At 41.7% G+C, this 19,696-nt stretch overlaps 1 protein-coding gene across 2 annotated transcripts in view; it reads left to right on the plus strand.

The window, feature by feature from the left end:
- Positions 1 to 18,224, plus strand: part of ZFPM2 (zinc finger protein, FOG family member 2) — a 626,625-nt gene extending 608,401 nt beyond the window's left edge. For both annotated transcript variants that reach the window (XM_073590173.1, XM_073590174.1), the window contains exon 8: positions 12,264 to 18,224. In XM_073590173.1, the coding sequence (XP_073446274.1) occupies positions 12,264 to 14,752 (2,489 nt within the window). In that variant the 3' untranslated portion in view covers positions 14,753 to 18,224. The remainder of the gene's footprint in view (positions 1 to 12,263) is intronic.
- Positions 18,225 to 19,696: the final 1,472 nt, after the last annotated feature.

The raw sequence follows: 19,696 nt of genomic DNA on the forward strand, positions 1-19,696 counted from the left end.
TGCTTCCTTGTCGGAAATTCTGAGCCATGTGATCCCATTAGTTATCAATCTGGGTGTACCTAAAAGAACGTGCCTTGAGCATTTACAGTGGGGAAAAAAAGTATTTAGTCAGTCAGCAATAGTGCAAGTTCCACCACTTAAAAAGATGAGAGGCGTCTGTAATTTACATCATAGGTAGACCTCAACTATGGGAGACAAACTGAGAAAAAAAAATCCAGAAAATCACATTGTCTGTTTTTTTTTCATTTTATTTGCATATTATGGTGGAAAATAAGTATTTGGTCAGAAACAAAATTTCATCTCAATACTTTGTGATATATCCTTTGTTGGCAATGACAGATGTCAAACGTTTTCTGTAAGTCTTCACAAGGTTGCCACACACTGTTGTTGGTATGTTGGCCCATTCCTCCATGCAGATCTCCTCTAGAGCAGTGATGTTTTTGGCTTTTCGCTTGGCAACACGTACTTTCAACTCCCTCCAAAGGTTTTCTATAGGGTTGAGATCTGGAGACTGGCTAGGCCACTCCAGGACCTTGAAATGCTTCTTACGAAGCCACTCCTTCGTTGCCCTGGCGGTGTGCTTTGGATCATTGTCATGTTGAAAGACCCAGCCACGTTTCATCTTCAATGCCCTTGCTGATGGAAGGAGGTTTGCACTCAAAATCTCACGATACATGGCCCCATTCATTCTTTCATGTACCCGGATCAGTCGTCCTGGCCCCTTTGCAGAGAAACAGCCCCAAAGCATGATGTTTCCACCACCATGCTTTACAGTAGGTATGGTGTTTGATGGATGCAACTCAGTATTCTTTTTCCTCCAAACACGACAAGTTGTGTTTCTACCAAACAGTTCCAGTTTGGTTTCATCAGACCATAGGACATTCTCCCAAAACTCCTCTGGATCATCCAAATGCTCTCTAGCAAACTTCAGACGGGCCCGGACATGTACAGGCTTAAGCAGTGGGACACGTCTGGCACTGCAGGATCTGAGTCCATGGTGGCGTAGTGTGTTACTTATGGTAGGCCTTGTTACATTGGTCCCAGCTCTCTGCAGTTCATTCACTAGGTCCCCCCGCGTGGTTCTGGGATTTTTGCTCACCGTTCTTGTGATCATTCTGACCCCACGGGGTGGGATTTTGCGTGGAGCACCAGATCGAGGGAGATTATCAGTGGTCTTGTATGTCTTCCATTTTCTAACTATTGCTCCCACAGTTGATTTCTTCACTCCAAGCTGGTTGGCTATTGCAGATTCAGTCTTCCCAGCCTGGTGCAGGGCTACAATTTTGTTTCTGGTGTCCTTGGACAGCTCTTTGCTCTTCACCATAGTGGAGTTTGGAGTCAGACTGTTTGAGGGTGTGCACAGGTGTCTTTTTATACTGATAACAAGTTTAAACAGATGCCAATACTACAGGTAATGAGTGGAGGAAAGAGGAGACTCTTAAAGAAGAAGTTACAGGTCTGTGAGAGCCAGAAATCTTGATTGCTTGTTTCTGACCAAATACTTATTTTCCACCATAATATGCAAATAAAATGAAAAAAAAACAGACAATGTGATTTTCTGGATTTTTTTTTCTCAGTTTGTCTCCCATAGTTGAGGTCTACCTATGATGTAAATTACAGACGCCTCGCATCTTTTTAAGTGGTGGAACTTGCACTATTGCTGACTGACTAAATACTTTTTTTCCCCACTGTATATACTGTTGCAGTTATTGGAGTAAATAATGTTTGTAGGGATGCAAAAGTAGGTACTTGCCTAAGGCACCATTTAAAGCACCACTCCTTTGTTTTAGTTTTATTTTCAGCACTTGAGTGGTGCTACAAATCTAAGTTATTTCACCCTAGTCTTTATACTCATTCGCTGCCCTCTTCCCCTTTTAGCAGTGCTGCTCTGCTCCCACTGCATCATCATGTGACCTCAATTTCCAGAAGTCAAAAGTAACAGTCACAAGTGTTCAGTAAAAGTATGAGAGTCATAACCAGGCTCTCATAGAGTTACATTACACATTGACTTCGCTTCAGCAAACACTGGAGCGAGCCGGCAAGTCACCATCTTCTGAAGACTGACCAGAGCGGTACTGATAGAAGGTGGGAAAGTACAAGACTAGGAAAAGGGACATTAGATTAGAAGCACCATTCCAGCACTGCAATAAAAAAACTGCTGGAGTGGTGTTTTAACTTGTGATGTAAGGGGGTGACATTGATTTAAGAAGCCTCACAGCCAGTGTACACCTTACTCCATATAAGCCAGACTCATCTTCCTACTATAGATGCCCCTCAACATTCATGGCAGTTATCTTGATTATAATGTATTAGTATGTGTATTTTCTGCAGTTGGTGCTTGAAAGAAGAGCAAGAACCTGGAGTACAGGGTGGGCCATTTATATGGATACACCTAAATAAAATGGGAATGGTTGGTGACCCAGATCGGCACGCTGAATTTGCAGAATGGGCAAAACAAAAATTGGAACAGGACCCTCAGTTTACACAGAACATTATGTTCAGTGATGAGGCAAACTTTTTTGGGTGGGCCATTTATATGGATACACCTAAATAAAATGGGAATGGTGACAGTTTTCTTGCGTAGGGTGAAACCAAGCACACCACTGTTTTTCTTGTGAAATTCCCAATAAGTTTGATGTGTCACATGACCCTCTTGGATCCAAAGTGGCCGATTTCAAAATGGCCTCCATAGTCACCACCCATCTTGAAAAGTTTCCCCCTCCCATATACTGATGTGGCACAAACAGGAAGTTGATATCACCAACCATTCCCATTTTATTTAGGTGTATGCATATAAATGGCCCACCCAGGTGTATCCATATAAATGGCCCACCCTGTATAAGCAGATGGAAGTCTACACAGTGTGTGTTTGTGAGTGAGTGACTGGACTGTGTGCTGGTGAACTTTGCATGTGCATTGTGTATGTGAGACTGGAGTGTGTCCAGGGGTGTAGGGTGCGGTAACAACTGGTAAATCAAACTACTGGGACCCTCAATGAATATTAGAATAAGGGATGACAAGTCTTCAAGATGTGCTTGATCGACTGGGGTTCAATTGCTGGGACCACTGCTGATCATCAGAATGGCGGGCAATGGCCTTCCTTATACTCATAGCAGCAGAATCATGGCTATTAGGGATTTAAATGGATCGACGATGGTGCATGCACCTTACCGCTCCATTCTACGTTGCTTATAAACATGGCTGTGTAATGAGCACGGTCTTGTGGTTGAGATTAACAATAGATCAAGGTGCCCCATTGGATTCCGGTGGACAGACCCAGAGTAGCAGTTATTACCTAACCAATACTGCCACATGGATACCAGAGAGTGTGTAGGTGTGCTGAATGTGTGTACAGATCGTATGCTGGAGAGGACGGGTCTTTGTAGAATATATACTGTATATAGATGCGTGGAGTGTTGATAGGACCAATTACAATATTTTCTTGTCTAATGCTTTTGACTTATTGTACAAATTGGGTTTCCCCATTGTAAGATAAACTAGTGTACATATGACAACTATTGCACTAAACTAAGAAGTGGGGGTACAATGAATACTTGTGCTTGTCCAACCATGAATTGTACATGTGTGTAGGTATAGACTGATGACGCTCCATGATGCAGCAGAGACTGAACAGTAGTTTAGTATCCCTTGAATTTTTGTAGCACAGGAATACAAAATGGAAGCGAAAACACTACAATATACTTGATATATACACATCAGCTCCTGTAGATTATAGCTGATTTCTGAAGGTCTTATCAGCGGATCACCCTGAGATTAGCCTATTTCATGGAGATTCTTCTAACCACAAGAGATTATTAAAAATGATCGACCGGCAACTCCATCCTCTGTACCTTAGCAGCCCATAAGCTGCCCGTAGTCTTCAATCTATCTCTTTACTTTTACTCTTAATTAAAGCTTTTGGTATTTAAATGGGACTTTTCCCCAAATCTTGGCTGCAGACTGTAATTAAACTTTTCAGCTTGTTTTTTTATTTCCCCTATTGATTGCAGAAATATTAGCAATCAAAAGTATCTGGCAATGAATGAGTTAACGTTAGTTAAATCAAAGTGAGTGCTATCAGATACTCTTCACTGGGGGAATGTACATCTCATTGTTGGAGTTGCTATCACTAGGGGAATGTACTTCTATAGCAAATCATGCAGGAAAAAGTACATACCCCTAGTGATAACAATTTATACAGGCAGAAGTCCTTGGTGATGTGTCCTTCTCCCTGTGTGAGTTGCTATTAGTGATGAGCGAACGTGGTCAGATAAGGTGTTATCCATGCCCGCTTGGGTGCTAACAGAATATCTTCGGCGTGCTCGAATACTATGTTTGAGTCACCCCAGCTGCATGTCTCATGGCTGTTTGACAGCAGCAAGACATGCAGAGATTGCCTGTTTTAAGGCAATCCCTGCATGTGTTGCAGCTGCGGAACAGCCGTGAGACATGCAGCACAGCGACTAGAAAATAGTATTCGAGCACGTTGAAGATACTCTGTTAGCACCCAAGCGGGCATGGATAACACCTTATCTGACCACGTTCGCTCATCACTAGTTAATATTACTGGAGGGAATATACGTCTTCTTCCTGTATGAGTTGCTATCATTGGTGGTCGTACTTCTCCCTGCATGAGTTGCTATTACTGGAAGTGTATACTTGTTCTCCCTCTATGAGTTGCTATTGAGGTCCTTCGGTACTTCTTGTCACTGTATCATATGCTATCACTGGGAGTGTGTCTTTCTTCTCCCTGTATGAGTTGATGTCACTGGGGTGGGTCCTTCTCCCTGTATGAGCTGCTATCACTGGGGACATGCACTTTTTCTCCCTGTATGAGTTGCTATCATTGGTGGTCGTACTTCTCCCTGTATGAGTTGCTATTACTGGAAGTGTATACTTCTTCTCCCTCTATGAGCTGCTATTGAGGTCCTTCGGTACTTCTTGTCACTGTATCATATGCTATCACTGGGGGTGTGTCCTTCTTCTCCCTGTATGAGTTGATGTCACTGGGGGTGTGTCCTTCTCCCTGTATGAGTTGATGTCACTGGGGGTGTGTCCTTCTCCCTGTATGAGTTGCTATCACTGGGGACATGCACTTTTTCTCCCTGTATGAGTTGCTATCACTTGGGGCCTGTACTTCCGATTCCTGTATGAGTTACTTTTGGGGGCCTCCTGTACTTCTTTTGTCCCTGTATGAACTGCTTCTTTTCCATGCATGAGTTATCACTGGGGCCATGAACTTCTCCTCCCTGTATGAGTTACTATTAGGAGCCTCCTGTACTTCTTCTCCCTGTATAAATTGTTGTCACTGGAGGGAATGTATTTCTTGTTCCTCTATGAGCTGGTATCTGATAACTTTTGTAAAGTCCAAGTAGGTGTGAACTCTTTAGGTGCCAATTACTTTAATTGCTATGATCTCTGCAGTGAAGAGGAGAAAGTAAAAAAAAAAGCTTTTTATGCCACACTGCAGCCACTATACCTCATACGTCCAGTTCAACATAAAAAAAAACTGGTGAAAGGTTCTCTTTAATCTGAACATAATCAGGCTATGTGCACACATAGCAGAAAATTTCTGCTGAAAAACCTGACTCCCTTCCCAGAAACCGCGCGTTTTTTTCTGCGCATTTTCCGCGCATTTTCTGTGCGGTTTTTGTGCAAAAAATGCACGTTTTTTATGCGTTTTTTTTCTGTGTGTTTTCAAGACGCATAGAAATAGCCAGAAACGCGGAAAAATCCACGAAATTAATGAGCATGCTGGTTTTTTTTTTACCGCAAAGCGTTTTTTTCACGGTAAAAAATGCATCAGTATGCACAAAAAGTGCAAAATGCATAGAAATGAATGCAAATTGCCTCTTCAGAAAGAAAGAGGACTTTTACTCTACAGCGCCACCTATTGGTAGTAGCGATCCTACAATAGGTGGCGCTGTAGAGTAAAAGTCCTCTTTCTTTCTGAAGAGGCAATTTGCATATTATTTTCCCAGAGGAGCATTGCACGGCGAATAAGTCTCCTTACCTTGACAAGCCACAGCTGGCATGTCACTCTCCGCAAGGAGAAACCTTACTTCTTAGAAATGAATGGGAAGCTTATTTTTAGCAGTTTTATAGCGGTTTTATTGGCAAATCCACTAAAAATACCGCTAAAAAAACCGCTGTGTGTGCACACAGCCTCAATCACAAGAGATGGGAAAGGTTTGTTATTTTGGCTGTTGGTGAAGAAGACGGCATTGAACAATAGTGATTTCTATTTTATACTATATAAAATTTCCCAAGTTGTCATATGTCATGTGAGAGGTGTATATAACTTTGAAAGCCTGATGAGATCACAGAAGTTTTATTTCTTTGGGAAATTAAATTAAAAATAAATGGACAAGAAAAAACTGAACACATTCTGATTTCCAGATTTTGACAAAACACAGATAGACAAAGAGTATTTAATAATGACTATATAAACCAGGCCATTGAAAGAGTGATAGATCTACACCAATGCTCATGATTTGACATTTATATAGTCTATTACTGCTTCTATCACTCCAGTATAACATAATGTTTAAGGCTGTGTGCACACGTTGCGGTTTTTTTTTTTGCGTTTTTCCGCTGCAGAATCGCCGCAAAAATGCAAAGAAAATGCATCCCATGCAATGCTGTGCTAATGCTGATGATTTATTTCCGCTGTGGAATTGCATAGTGGAAAAATACGCAGCAGGCTCATTCTTTCTTTTCTTTTTGTGGAATCGCGGCGATTCCGCACCCATAGGAATGCATTGATCTGCTTACTTAACGCATGTGGCTATGCCCACCATGCGCAAAGTAAGCCGATCATGTGCGGATGGTACCCAGGGCCTCGAGGAGAGGAAACTGTCCTCCAGGCCCTGGGTACCATAATCCTGTAAAAAATAGAATAAAAATAAAAAATATAGATATACTCACCCTCCGGTGGCCCCCGAAGTCCTTGCCGCCTCTCACCACGCACCCAGCATCCAGTAATGCTTTGTGCTCTCGTGAGCGTGACGTCATCTCAGGTCCTTCGCGCAAAGCATTACTGGGACTGGAAGATGCCGGGAGCGCCACAGAGCAGATCGGGGGGCCGTCGGAAGGTGAGAATAACAATTTTTTTTATTATTTTTAACATCCTATCACATTCAAAGTGATGCTTGAAATTGCTTGGAATGCACAAGCATTCCACAAGTGATAAACGCTTGCAAAACGCTTGTTTTTCATGGGAAAAACGCATGAAAGTGTGGAAATGTTGCGGAAATTTCTGCAGCATTTCTGCAACATGGGTACATAGCCTAAAGGTCCTGGCACACAATAGACAAAAGTCATCGACCTGATGATTTTGGTAGGATCTACCACCTTCTAATGTTTAAGGTGGTCTCCTGACTGTTTGACAAAAAAAATGTTAGGAGTAGTGTTGAGCATTCCGATACCGCAAGTATCGGGTATCGGCCGATACTTGCTGTATCGGAATTCCGATACCGACTTCCGATATTTTTTCAATATCGGAATTCGGCATCGGAATCGGAAGTTCAGTTGATTGACGGCCTGACGTCATCATGATGCGCGGTGTGTGCGCATCATGATGCGCCGTCATTTCGGGCCTTCCGGGGGTCTCTGCCGGCCTGCCGGGGGGCTGTGCCGGCCTGCCGGGGGGCTGTGTGGACTGCCCGGGGTCTCTGCCGGCCTGCCGGGGGGCTGTGCCGGCCTGCCGGGGGGCTGTGCACCCTGTGGGGGTCTGTACCGGCCTGCCGGGGGGCTGTGCCGGCCTGCCGGGGGGCTGTGCTGATGTCCGGGGGTCTGTGCAAGCATCGTCCGATGGGACTACAAGTCCCATCGGGCGATGCCTGCTACCATGACAGTGATTGACACATTAGCCAATGATGGGACAGTAGTAGTCCCATCATCCGGCTAATGTGTTAAATGTTAAAAAAAAAAAAAAAAAAAAATACTACATACATACTACATGCTACATACATACTACATATATACTACATACATACTACATACATACTACATACATACTACATGCATGCTACATACATACTACATATATACTACATACATACTACATACATACTGCATGCTACATACATACTACATACATACTACATACATACTACATGCATGCTACATATATACTACATGCTACATACATACCACATACATACTACATGCATGCTACATATATACTACATGCATGCTACATACATACTACATATATACTACATGCATGCTACATACATACTACATGCTACATGCATGCTACATACATACTACATACATGCTACATATATACTACATACATACTACATATATACTACATGCATGCTACATATATACTACATACATACTACATATATACTACATGCATGCTACATATATACTACATACATACTACATATATACTACATACATGCTACATATATACTACATACATACTACATATATACTACATACATGCTACATACATACTACATACATACTACATATATACTACATGCATGCTACATATATACTACATGCTACATACATACCACATACATACTACATACATGCTACATATATACTACATGCATGCTACATACATACTACATATATACTACATGCATGCTACATACATACTACATGCTACATGCATGCTACATACATACTACATACATACTACATGCTACATACATACCACATATATACTACATACATACAATACATTCATACAATACATACATAGACATACAGTACATATAACATAGAGTAACATACTTACCAATACTTGTCACATTGTTCCCCGAAGCCATTGTCTTTCCGGAATAAATATTAACATAACAAACCACAAAAATACTCACCCACGATCCGAAGCAGTCCACGAGTGTGTCCCACGACGATCTTGGGTAGAGAACTGCAGCATCAGATGATGCTGCCGTTCTCTACGGGCTGCAGGAATCCAATGACGGAAGGTAGGTATCCTTCCGCACTGTATTCCTCCGCCACTTAAAAAAAAAAAAGTCCCTAGTCTCACTTTATGCCATTGCTGTGTGGGAAATTCCCACACAGCAATGGCATAAAGTGAGACTAGGGACTTTTTTTTTTTTAAGTGGCGGAGGAATACAGTGCGGAAGGATACCTACCTTCCGTCATTGGATTCCTGCAGCCCGTAGAGAACGGCAGCATCAGCTGATGCTGCAGTTCTCTACCCAAGATCGTCGTGGGACACACTCGTGGACTGCTTCGGATCGTGGGTGAGTATTTTTGTGGTTTGTTATGTTAATATTTATTCCGTAGACGACAATGGCTTCGGGGAACAATGTGACAAGTATTGGTAAGTATGTTACTCTATGTTATATGTACTGTATGTCTATGTATGTATTGTATGAATGTATTGTATGTATGTAGTATATATGTGGTATGTATGTAGCATGTAGTATGTATGTAGCATGCATGTAGCATGTAGTATGTATGTAGCATGCATGTAGTATATATGTAGTATGTATGTAGCATGCATGTAGTATATATGTAGCATGCATGTAGTATGTATGTGGTATGTATGTAGTATATATGTAGTATGTATGTAGTATATATGTAGCATGTATGTAGTATGTATGTAGCATGCATGTAGCATGTAGTATGTATGTAGCATGCATGTAGTATATATGTAGTATGTATGTAGCATGCATGTAGTATATATGTAGTATGTATGTAGTATATATGTAGCATGTATGTAGTATATATGTAGCATGCATGTAGCATGTAGTATGTATGTAGCATGCATGTAGTATATATGTAGTATGTATGTAGCATGCATGTAGTATATATGTAGCATGCATGTAGTATATATGTAGTATGTATGTAGTATATATGTAGCATGTATGTAGTATGTATGTAGCATGCATGTAGCATGTAGTATGTATGTAGCATGCATGTAGCATGTAGTATGTATGTAGCATGCATGTAGTATATATGTAGTATGTATGTAGCATGCATGTAGTATATATGTAGTATGTATCATGTAGTATGTATGTAGCATGCATGTAGTATATATGTAGCATGCATGTAGTATATATGTAGTATGTATGTTGCATGTAGTATGAATGTAGCATGTATGTAGTATGTAGTATGAATGTAGCATGTATGTAGTATGTAGTATGAATGTAGCATGTAATTTTTTTTTTTTTTTTTTTTTTTTACATTTAACACATTAGCCGGATGATGGGACTACTACTGTCCCATCATTGGCTAATGTGTCAATCACTGTCATGGTAGCAGGCATCGCCAGATGGGACTTGTAGTCCCATCGGACGATGCCTGCACAGACCCCCGGAGCCTGCACAGACCACCGGCAGGCCGGCACAGCCCCCCGGCAGGCCGGCACAGCCCCCCGGAGCCTGCACAGACCACCGGCAGGCCGGCACAGACCACCGGAGCCTGCACAGACCCCCTGGCAGGCCGGCACAGCCCCCCGGCAGGCCGGCACAGCCCCCCGGCAGGCCGGCACAGCCCCCCGGAGCCTGCACAGACCACCGGCAGGCCGGCACAGACCACCGGAGCCTGCACAGACCCCCTGGCAGGCCGGCACAGCCCCCCGAAAGGCCCGTACAGACCCCAGAGAGGCTGTACAAGGGCAGGAAAGGGTTTTTCTTATTCCGATACCGGAAGTCCCATAGACTTGAATGGGACTTCCGGTATCGGAATCGGCGATACCGATACTTTTTTTAAAGATCGGCCGATACCATCCGATACGATACTTTGAAGTATCGGATGGTATCGCTCAACTCTAGTTAGGAGACATAAGGATCCTTGAAGCATTGGCCAAGTGTTCCTTTGTGTGGGACAGCTTTATTCCTCTTAATTACAACATACAAGGTAAACCAGCTAGTTATACCTTTACTAAAGATTAACTCCTTAAAGATATTTCTTTTCATATACATTCACTTTTATATATAAGCCATGGTGCTGGAGGAAACTGTGGTCAATCTGGTGGTTCATTTAGGAACCATTCAGATAAGGCTAGTTTCACACTAGCATATGGAGGAGCTGCGGAGGGATGCGGACTTCCGCCGTGAAACTCCGCCCATGGCAGCACCTCCTCCGGTCAGCGTACCCTATCTTTAGCATTAGGTACGCAGGCCATGCCGATATATGCGGATGCCTCTGCATGTGTCATTTTGTCGGTGCGATGACCGCACCAAAATGGAACATGTTGCGTTCGGCGCAGGTCACCGCACCGTCAAAACGACACATGCAGAGGCATCCGCATACATCGGCATGGCCTGCGTACCTAATGCTAAAGATAGGGTACGCAGGCCGCATAACATCGGAGGCGGAGTTGACCAGAGGAGGTGCGGCTGTGGGCGGAGCTTCACAGAGGAAGTCCACATCCCTCCGCAGCTCCTCCATACGCTAGTGTGAAACTAGCCTAATACATGGACATGTGATGAGTTGTCAGGAAAAAAGCTTTGAAAAATGTGCATGATTTTACCTCTTTTTTTGTTACATTTTTGTTGCATTTTTTACATATATTTTTGGGTGGTTTTTCGCTACTCATTTAGTACTGATGAAATCTGCAGAAAAAATGCTGAAAAAAATTGACATGCTGCAGATTTGACTTCCATGTATGCACATATTGCGTTTTTTTTTTTTTAGCGCAGATTTGTCACAAAACCTAAAGGGGTTCCTGATGCCAGCAAGTTCAATGAGAATCCTAAAGTCTCATGCACAAGTTGTTTTTTTTTCTCCTTTCACATTTGATGCAGATTTAATCCTGCAGCATGACAATTCTTTCAGCGTTTTTGCTGCACGTTTCACCCATACTAATGAATGAGGAAAAAATCTGCAACAAAAATGCAAGTAAAAAATACGTCAAAACCGTGCGTTTTTGTGGCTGCCTTTTTCCGGCCAAGAGAAATTTAAACTTAACTTGCACACATACCCTTAAAGGAAGAAATATTCAATGTGTGTGTATTATACTTAATTAATTTTGCCAGAACCACATAGCATAAGTATATTTCAGTAGCAGACATAGAAAATGTGTAAGGGCAGATCTAAGCATAGATGTATCATTGGGCTCATAAATAGGTCACTTTGCTTAGATGTCACATGTCAGAAATCCTCAATATTGGACAGATTCTCTTGCATTCATTAGTAACAGAACAACAGAATGTGTCAAACCTGTGGGGACATGCAATGACTTCCAACGTTAAACAATATCTCTGCTGTGCAATGAAAGATCAGCAAGATTTATTTATGTATTTACATTTTTCCATCTTTTGCAGGTGTTAAAGTTGAGGATTTCCTTCCCCCCGGGGCCAGTCTGAAATGTACAGTTTGCAACTACACAGCCGAATCTGTGATTAACTTCCACAAACACCTGTTCTCTCATCTTACTCAAGCTGCCTTTAGATGCAATCAGTGCCATTTTGGCTTTCAAACTCAGAGGGAACTCCTACAACACCAGGAGCTTCATGTCCCTGGAAGTAAACTACAACGGGAAGCCGACACTGAACATTCTCCTGGTGCCAGCGAAGCAAATGCACAACAGACGCCAGAACTCCTGAATAAAAATGAACTTCTACGGAGCCAAAAGACTGTGCAGAATAAAGACGCAAGCTCAGACAGTGAACTGGAAAAGAGTGAAAAGAAACCCAATCTTTTCCTCGCCAATCAGAGGCCAGAGGCAACAAACAAAAATGTTTTTTCATACACAAAAATTAAATCTGAGCCATCAAGTCCAAGGCTTGCTTCATCGCCCGTACAACCCACCATTGGACCATCATTCCCAATGGGACCTTTCCTTTCCCAGTTTGCTTTCCCACATGATATCACAGTTGTTCCTCAAGCCTCAGAAATCCTTGCAAAGATGTCTGAACTGGTACATAGGAGGCTACGACATGGCAGCAATAGCTACCCTCCAGTAATTTACAGCCCCTTGATGCCAAAAGGCGCTACCTGCTTTGAGTGCAACATCACATTTAATAATTTGGACAATTATTTAGTACATAAGAAACACTATTGCAATAGTCGGTGGCAGCACATAACCAAGACAGCGGACTTCTCTGGTGTTGCAGAGAAGATAACAGAATCTGTAAGTCCAACCAATGCCCAAAATTCTGTAAACCTCCTAAACCCTCCTTTACCCTCTACTGAAGCTGATAACCAGCTGATTCCAACATCCTGCATTACCTCAGGCAATGTGTTAGATTTGTTAGGGTCCAATATTAAGTCAAGAGACAGCAAAGACTTTGTAGCCGATGTTAAAAAATTAGCAAATGCCAGTGGCAATGATGAGAAAATGAATGGAAAACCCAATGAAGTTAAAAACACCACTACTCCTCAACTGGAGGCGGATAACAGTGACCCAAACAAAACCACCTGCGAGGCTTGTAACATCACTTTTAGTAGACACGAGACCTTTATGGTTCATAAACAGTACTACTGTGCAACCCGTCATGACCCACCATTAAAAAGATCTGCAAATAACAAAGTGCCTGCCCTGCAGAGAACTATGCGCACAAGGAAGAGGAGAAAGATGTATGAGATGTGTCTGCCCGAACATGACCAGAGGCAACAGCTAGTCCAACAGCATTTTCTACAAGTAGCTAATCTTGGAAACCCATGTACATCTGCTCAAGAGTCAGCAGAGGGGCTTGGGGACTGTTATCACCCCAGGTGTGATATCTTTCCAGGAGTTGTTCCAAAGCATTTGGAAACATCACTTTCAATTAGTAAATGTGTTCCAGTGGTGAAATGTGAAACTTCGCACTCAACCATTTCCTCCCTGGAGATGGATGCTCCTATAGACCTCAGTAAAAAATGCATAACACAATCAGATAGGGTATCCACATCCCCAAAAAGGCTTCTGGACTATCATGAATGCACAGTATGTAAAATAGGATTTAATAAAGTGGAAAACTACCTTACTCATAAGCAAAACTTCTGTCCTGTGACGGCAAGCCAACGCAATGACATAGGCAATCTAGAGAGCAAAGTTTTCCCCAATGCAGAAAACGATAGGAGCAGCCCCGATGGCAACTTCGAAAGAACCATCATAAAGTGCGAAAAGAACAGAACCTCGAAACAGTCCTCACCTAATGGGAACTTATTCTCTTCGCACTTAGCGACTCTTCAAGGTCTTAAAGTCTTTAGCGAGGCAGCCCAGCTTATCGCAACGAAAGAAGAAAACAAAAATGCATTTTTTCCACAATGCCTTTACCCAGGAGCAATAAAAAAAGCAAGAGGAGCAGATCAGCTTTCTCCGTATTATGGCATAAAGCCAAGTGATTATATTTCTGGGTCTCTTGTAATACACAATGCGGATTTAGATCAAAGCACAAATGTAGGAAGCGAGTCTCCCAAAAGCCAGATACCTTCAAATGGATGTTCTTTGCTGAAGAAAGAGTCACTTCCGCTATTGCCAAAAAACAGGGGTATGGTAATAGTTAATGGTGGACTTAAGCAGGAGGACCGACCTGTAGTCAATTCCCAACAAGAAAACATTTCCCAGAATCCTCCACAAGAAGACGGATGCAAATCCCCCTCCAGGGCATCTGATAAACCTTTGACAGCCAATGAAAATGTTTCTCCGTCGATCCCAGCTGCTGAAGATCAGGTGGCGAGCCTAACAAAAAGCCTAAACGGTTCTGGTACAGCTGCAGCCGGTGGGAAATATTGCCGCTTGTGCGACATCCAGTTTAACAACCTTTCAAACTTTATCACTCACAAAAAGTTTTACTGCTCGTCACATGCCGCCGAGCATGTCAAATGAACAATGGCGTACCTTGATTTTGGTAAAAAAAAAAACATGACGTCTATTTGTTTCTTGCAGTTAGTGAACAGATGAAAAAAAAACAATGCTGCTTTACTGATACCTGGACAATCAGGATAACCATTAATTGAAAATGACTTGAAGATTTAAGGTGTAATTCCATGACAGTTATGCGTAAAAGTGTATTATTGGTGCCATTTTTCCTATTATTTATTTTACCAGCAGTGTTCATACAGTTGTGCCCAGCACGGACTCCTGTGCACTTTCCATCTACATGGAAAATGAGTACTTAACCGGCACAACAGTCACTGTTGGACCCAACTGTAGCTGTGGTTATTTTTTATTTAAAGAACTTTATATTAAAGGCATTTGTAATGTTATTGTATAGTTATTGTGTAGCACATATGGTTTGCACCTGTATAGTAGATTTTAAATAATATAGACACATTACAGAAAAAAGACATATTAGGAATTGCTTCAGAAGCACTTGTGTATACCTACTTTTTTTTCTTCTACGCTTTTGCAAAAGAGTAGATGTCTCTGCTGAAGTATAACTGGCATACTGAAAAATTGCTAAAAACATATACGATTATTTAAAAATGTGATACTTCTACAATCAAGTAGCAAAAATAAGCTAAGGATGCAATATCCAATAGAAATGCACTTGCCTAATAAAAGTTATCACTGATTGTTTGTTACACATTCCATAGTAAAGGGGTTATCCACTGCGATAACCCTTTTCTGTAAGGTAGGCCATCAATATCAGATCAATGTGGGTCCAACAGCTGGCAGATGTTTGCTATACTAGCAGAGGCCAGATGTAAAAAGTGTATATTGTGCAGTGGTCATTCTCAGGTTCTGTGACTCGAATCACATGTAATACAATAGCAATTGAAAAGTAGAGCCAGAGTCATTAAACTGTGTGCTGAATCATGCTTTGCCAGCCACCACTGCCACTGCAAAGAGCTGATCGGTAGTGATCAATCTTGCTACCCCTGCCAATGCAAACAGCTGATCGGTAGTGGTGGATCCAGCCACCATCACCAATGCAAACAGCTGATCAGTAATGGTGGTTCCAGTCACTGCAAACCGGTGATCGGTAGTGGTGGTTCCAATCACTGCAAACAGCTGATCGGTAGTGGTGGTTCCAGTCACTGCAAACAGCTGATCAGTAGTGGTGGTTCCAGCCACTGAAAACAGCTGATCGGTAGTGGTGGTTCCAGTCACTGCAAACAGCTGATTGGTAATGGTGGTTCCAGTCACTGCAAACAGCTGATCGGTAGTGGTGGTTCCAGTCACTGCAAACAGCTGATCGGTAGTGGTGGTTCCAGTCACTGCAAACAGCTGATTGGTAGTGGTGGTTCCAGTCAATGCAAACAGCTGATCGGTAGTGGTGGTTCCAGTCACTGCAAACAGCTGATCGGTAGTGGTGGTTCCAGTCACTGCAAACAGCTGATCAGTAGTGGTGGTTCCAGCCACTGCCTCCACTGAAAACAGATGATCGGTAGTGATGGTTCCAGTCACTACAAATAGCTGATCAGTAGTGGTGGTTCCAGCCCCCGCTATTACTGCAAACAGCTGATTAGTAGTGGTGGTTCCACCAGGTTCCTAAAATTATAGTCAACTATAGCAGGACATGATCTTTTTAGATGGGGTACCTGCATGATGCCCTAATAAAAGACTTAGTCTTGGTCAAGCGGCAAACAAAATAGCATTTTGCCTAAATTACCTAATGAAGAAGATAAAGGACTATATGGCACTCACTCAAATGTACTACATTAAGGAAAAATGTGTGCCACTTCACCATAAGAATGGCGCTAATTCATAATTGGCTAAAGACAAAACACTGTGAAGTGCACAGTGGCTGGTTTCAGCAACATCTATTATGGTCAGACATGGGGTACATTGTAGCACTGGATAGTCCAGGAGATAAGGTGCTTCCAGTGATAAAGAAGAGGATGTAATTTCAAGTAACACATTTTAATTTTGCAATACATTTCAGATAAAGTCTTATGCTGACAAGTGTTAAATAAAGCTTGAAATTGCATTGACTACTTCATTGCTGAGAGTGCTTTTACTTCTCATCTGCTCTCATCAGCATTTTAGGAGTTGTTCACTACTTTAAAACACATTCTAAATGGGCAAAGGATGGTTGGATTAGCCAAAAAAATTCAATACTCACCTTCTGGGCTGGTTGCGCACTGTAATTCTATGCCGGCCTCCCGATTCTTTTCTGGCAGGGTATGTCATATGACTGTTGCAGCCAATCAAATAGCATTGAATTGCTGCAGCCTTCACATTCTCTCCGAGCTAGAAGACAAAATTTTCTCTCCCAACTAGGACAAAATGTAAAGACAGTAGCAGTCTGATGGTGCCCATTTCACCAGAACAAGAAGCCAGGAGGATCTAGGGGTCACAACCCAGAATATGAGGAAACAGAGAAGTTAGTGGTCTGTCGGGCTCTACAGAGAAACTGAGAATACTCAAGTCAAAGACTTATATAATGGACTAGTATTTTCACGCGTACATGGAAGAGAGTGAGCTGTATCATAAAGATCAAAATAGGCTTAAATTATAACATTGGATTTCACCATCCAGGACAATAGGGTGTTTGTCTACCTTTCATTGCATTTCCATGATCACTGGACCAAATCCCCAACATCATTGTTTTTTGAAAAAATAATGTTCTTCTAAAGACGAGAGTTTTGCCCAATCCTTTTGGTATGATTCTATAGCATGGAAGCCCATGCCAAACTACCAGTTTTTTTTAATTTGAGGATGGGTTTTTTTTTAGAGAAAAGTGCACCTTCCAGTTCAGAACTACTAGAATGTATAGAAGAGGCATCATCATATTTTTCATTCTCAGACGCTGGTTAAAAAACAGAAATACACAAATGATGTACAACCAGCACTAAATTACCCATTTCCTACCAAATTAATGCTCAACAGAAGGAAACCCATAGAAATGTTACGATGTCATTATACCTTAGCAGACACATTAAGTTAGACATTAGGCTTTGCATATGTATGTAGCAGTCTGTTCCTGTTCACTTTTTCAATCCGAAAAACTGTATGTTAAATGAAGAAGGATTTTCTTTTCTTGTATAGTAATTGTATTTTCTTTTGCTGATGCATCTTTGTCTGAATTTTTAAGAATCTTTGCTGTTTAATGCAATACTTTATAATGAATGAACAAAAAAAAAAAATTACCGGAAGCAGTATTGTAAGTTCTAAAAGTCAGCCAGTTTTATCTTTTAAAGAAGTGAAATGAAAAATCTAAACCCTAAACCTGATGCTGCAAGTATGAATCTAATTCATATGTATTATATATTTACAGTACTTATAAGTGTCACAATACTGCGACTGGTGATCACAGAGATAATGTTCTACTTCTGATAGAAATAATTTCTCAACAAATGTTGTTACTATGCATGTATATGGATGGAATAAAATTCCGGCTCATTGGACAAGTCTCAGACCTTTGTTTTTCAATTTCACATTTTACTATCTTGTGCTTTGGCAGATGATATGTAAAGTTTTTAACCACTGAATGTAAGCAAGAAGCAGAGCACTGGCAATATAAGAAGCAAAAAATTCTGAAAAAGTTTCAAAATTTCCATCTGTGAGCTAGAGGGGAGAGGCGCTAATATACAGTGGCTCTCAATCTGAGCGACCAAGCTCATCAAAAATTTTTGGTTTAAATTAGCAGCAAATCTTTATTTCCATCAGCAAAATCAGATGCATGCTGTGCAATTTTGGTGGCATTCATATTGCTGGTGCTAAGATAACCCCAATATCAACTTTATTTCTATGAAATTTGTTATAACAAGGCACTGTTACAAGAAGGGGCTGTTACAAAGTCCAGGTAGGCACACGGGCCACTGGTATCAGTACAACAGACAGGTAATCAACACAAGGGACAAACAGTTAACTGTGGCACTGGAAGCTGCAGGCAGCAAGGAGATGACCTAAAGCTAGCAGAGGTACTGAAGTCCACAGGCAAAGAGAAAATTAAAGGACTGGAAGCTTCAAGCAGCCAGGTGATGTCCTGGAGACTGCAGGCAAGTTGCAGAGTTGCTAAAGGTCCCAGACAGACAGGAGACCAAAACACTGGAAGTTGCAAGCAAACAAGAGATGTCCAGAGTCATGTTGCAGAGTTACTTAAAGATAACTTGTTATCAGGATTATCCATGTTAAAATAAAGGTATGGGCAGAATGGTGTTGTCATACTGATTTAAAACGTAACTTTAGTGTAAAAATCTTCAGCCTAGTTTTCGTTAAATCATCATGATAAATTTTGGTCATGCTCAGGTGCCGATACCATTTTCATGAAGATTGCACTTGCGAGAATGCCGATCACAAGGGTCTTGGCTCAGCCCTATGAGCCAAGACCCTACCCAGAGTCCTGCCCACAAATCCCGCCTCGAAGCACAGAGCACTGAGAAATTGGTAATTTATCATAATGATTTAACGAAAACTAGGCTGCAGATTTTTACACTAAAGGTATGTATTAAATCAGTATGACAGCACCATTCTACCCATACTTTAGTTTAACATGAATGATCGTGATGACAGGTTCTCTTTAAGTCCACAGGCAAACAGGAGATTGAAGGACTGAAAGCAGGCAGGAGATATCATGGAGACCACAGGTAGCAGACAAATCTCCAGAGTAACTAGAAAGTCTAAATATCAGGGAACCTGAAAACAATTAGGAGATGTCTTGGATCCTGCCAGCAGACATGAAGCAGAGGTTCTAGAAGACCAGGAACAGGTATCAGATGGAACTCCAGAGTAAAAAGAAAGTCTAATTACCATAGAAGCCATAGACAGATAGGAGGCATCCAAAATACCGCAGATAAATAGTAGCAGTACTGTAGCAGCAGTAGAGAAAGCTGCAGACAATCAACTCAAGAACTGGAAGTCACAAGCATCCTGCAGACTGTA

The sequence above is a fragment of the Dendrobates tinctorius genome, unplaced genomic scaffold (assembly GCF_039654945.1).
Source record: "Dendrobates tinctorius isolate UK_male_01 unplaced genomic scaffold, ASM3965494v1 ptg000116l, whole genome shotgun sequence".
Lineage (NCBI taxonomy): Eukaryota > Metazoa > Chordata > Amphibia > Anura > Dendrobatidae > Dendrobates > Dendrobates tinctorius.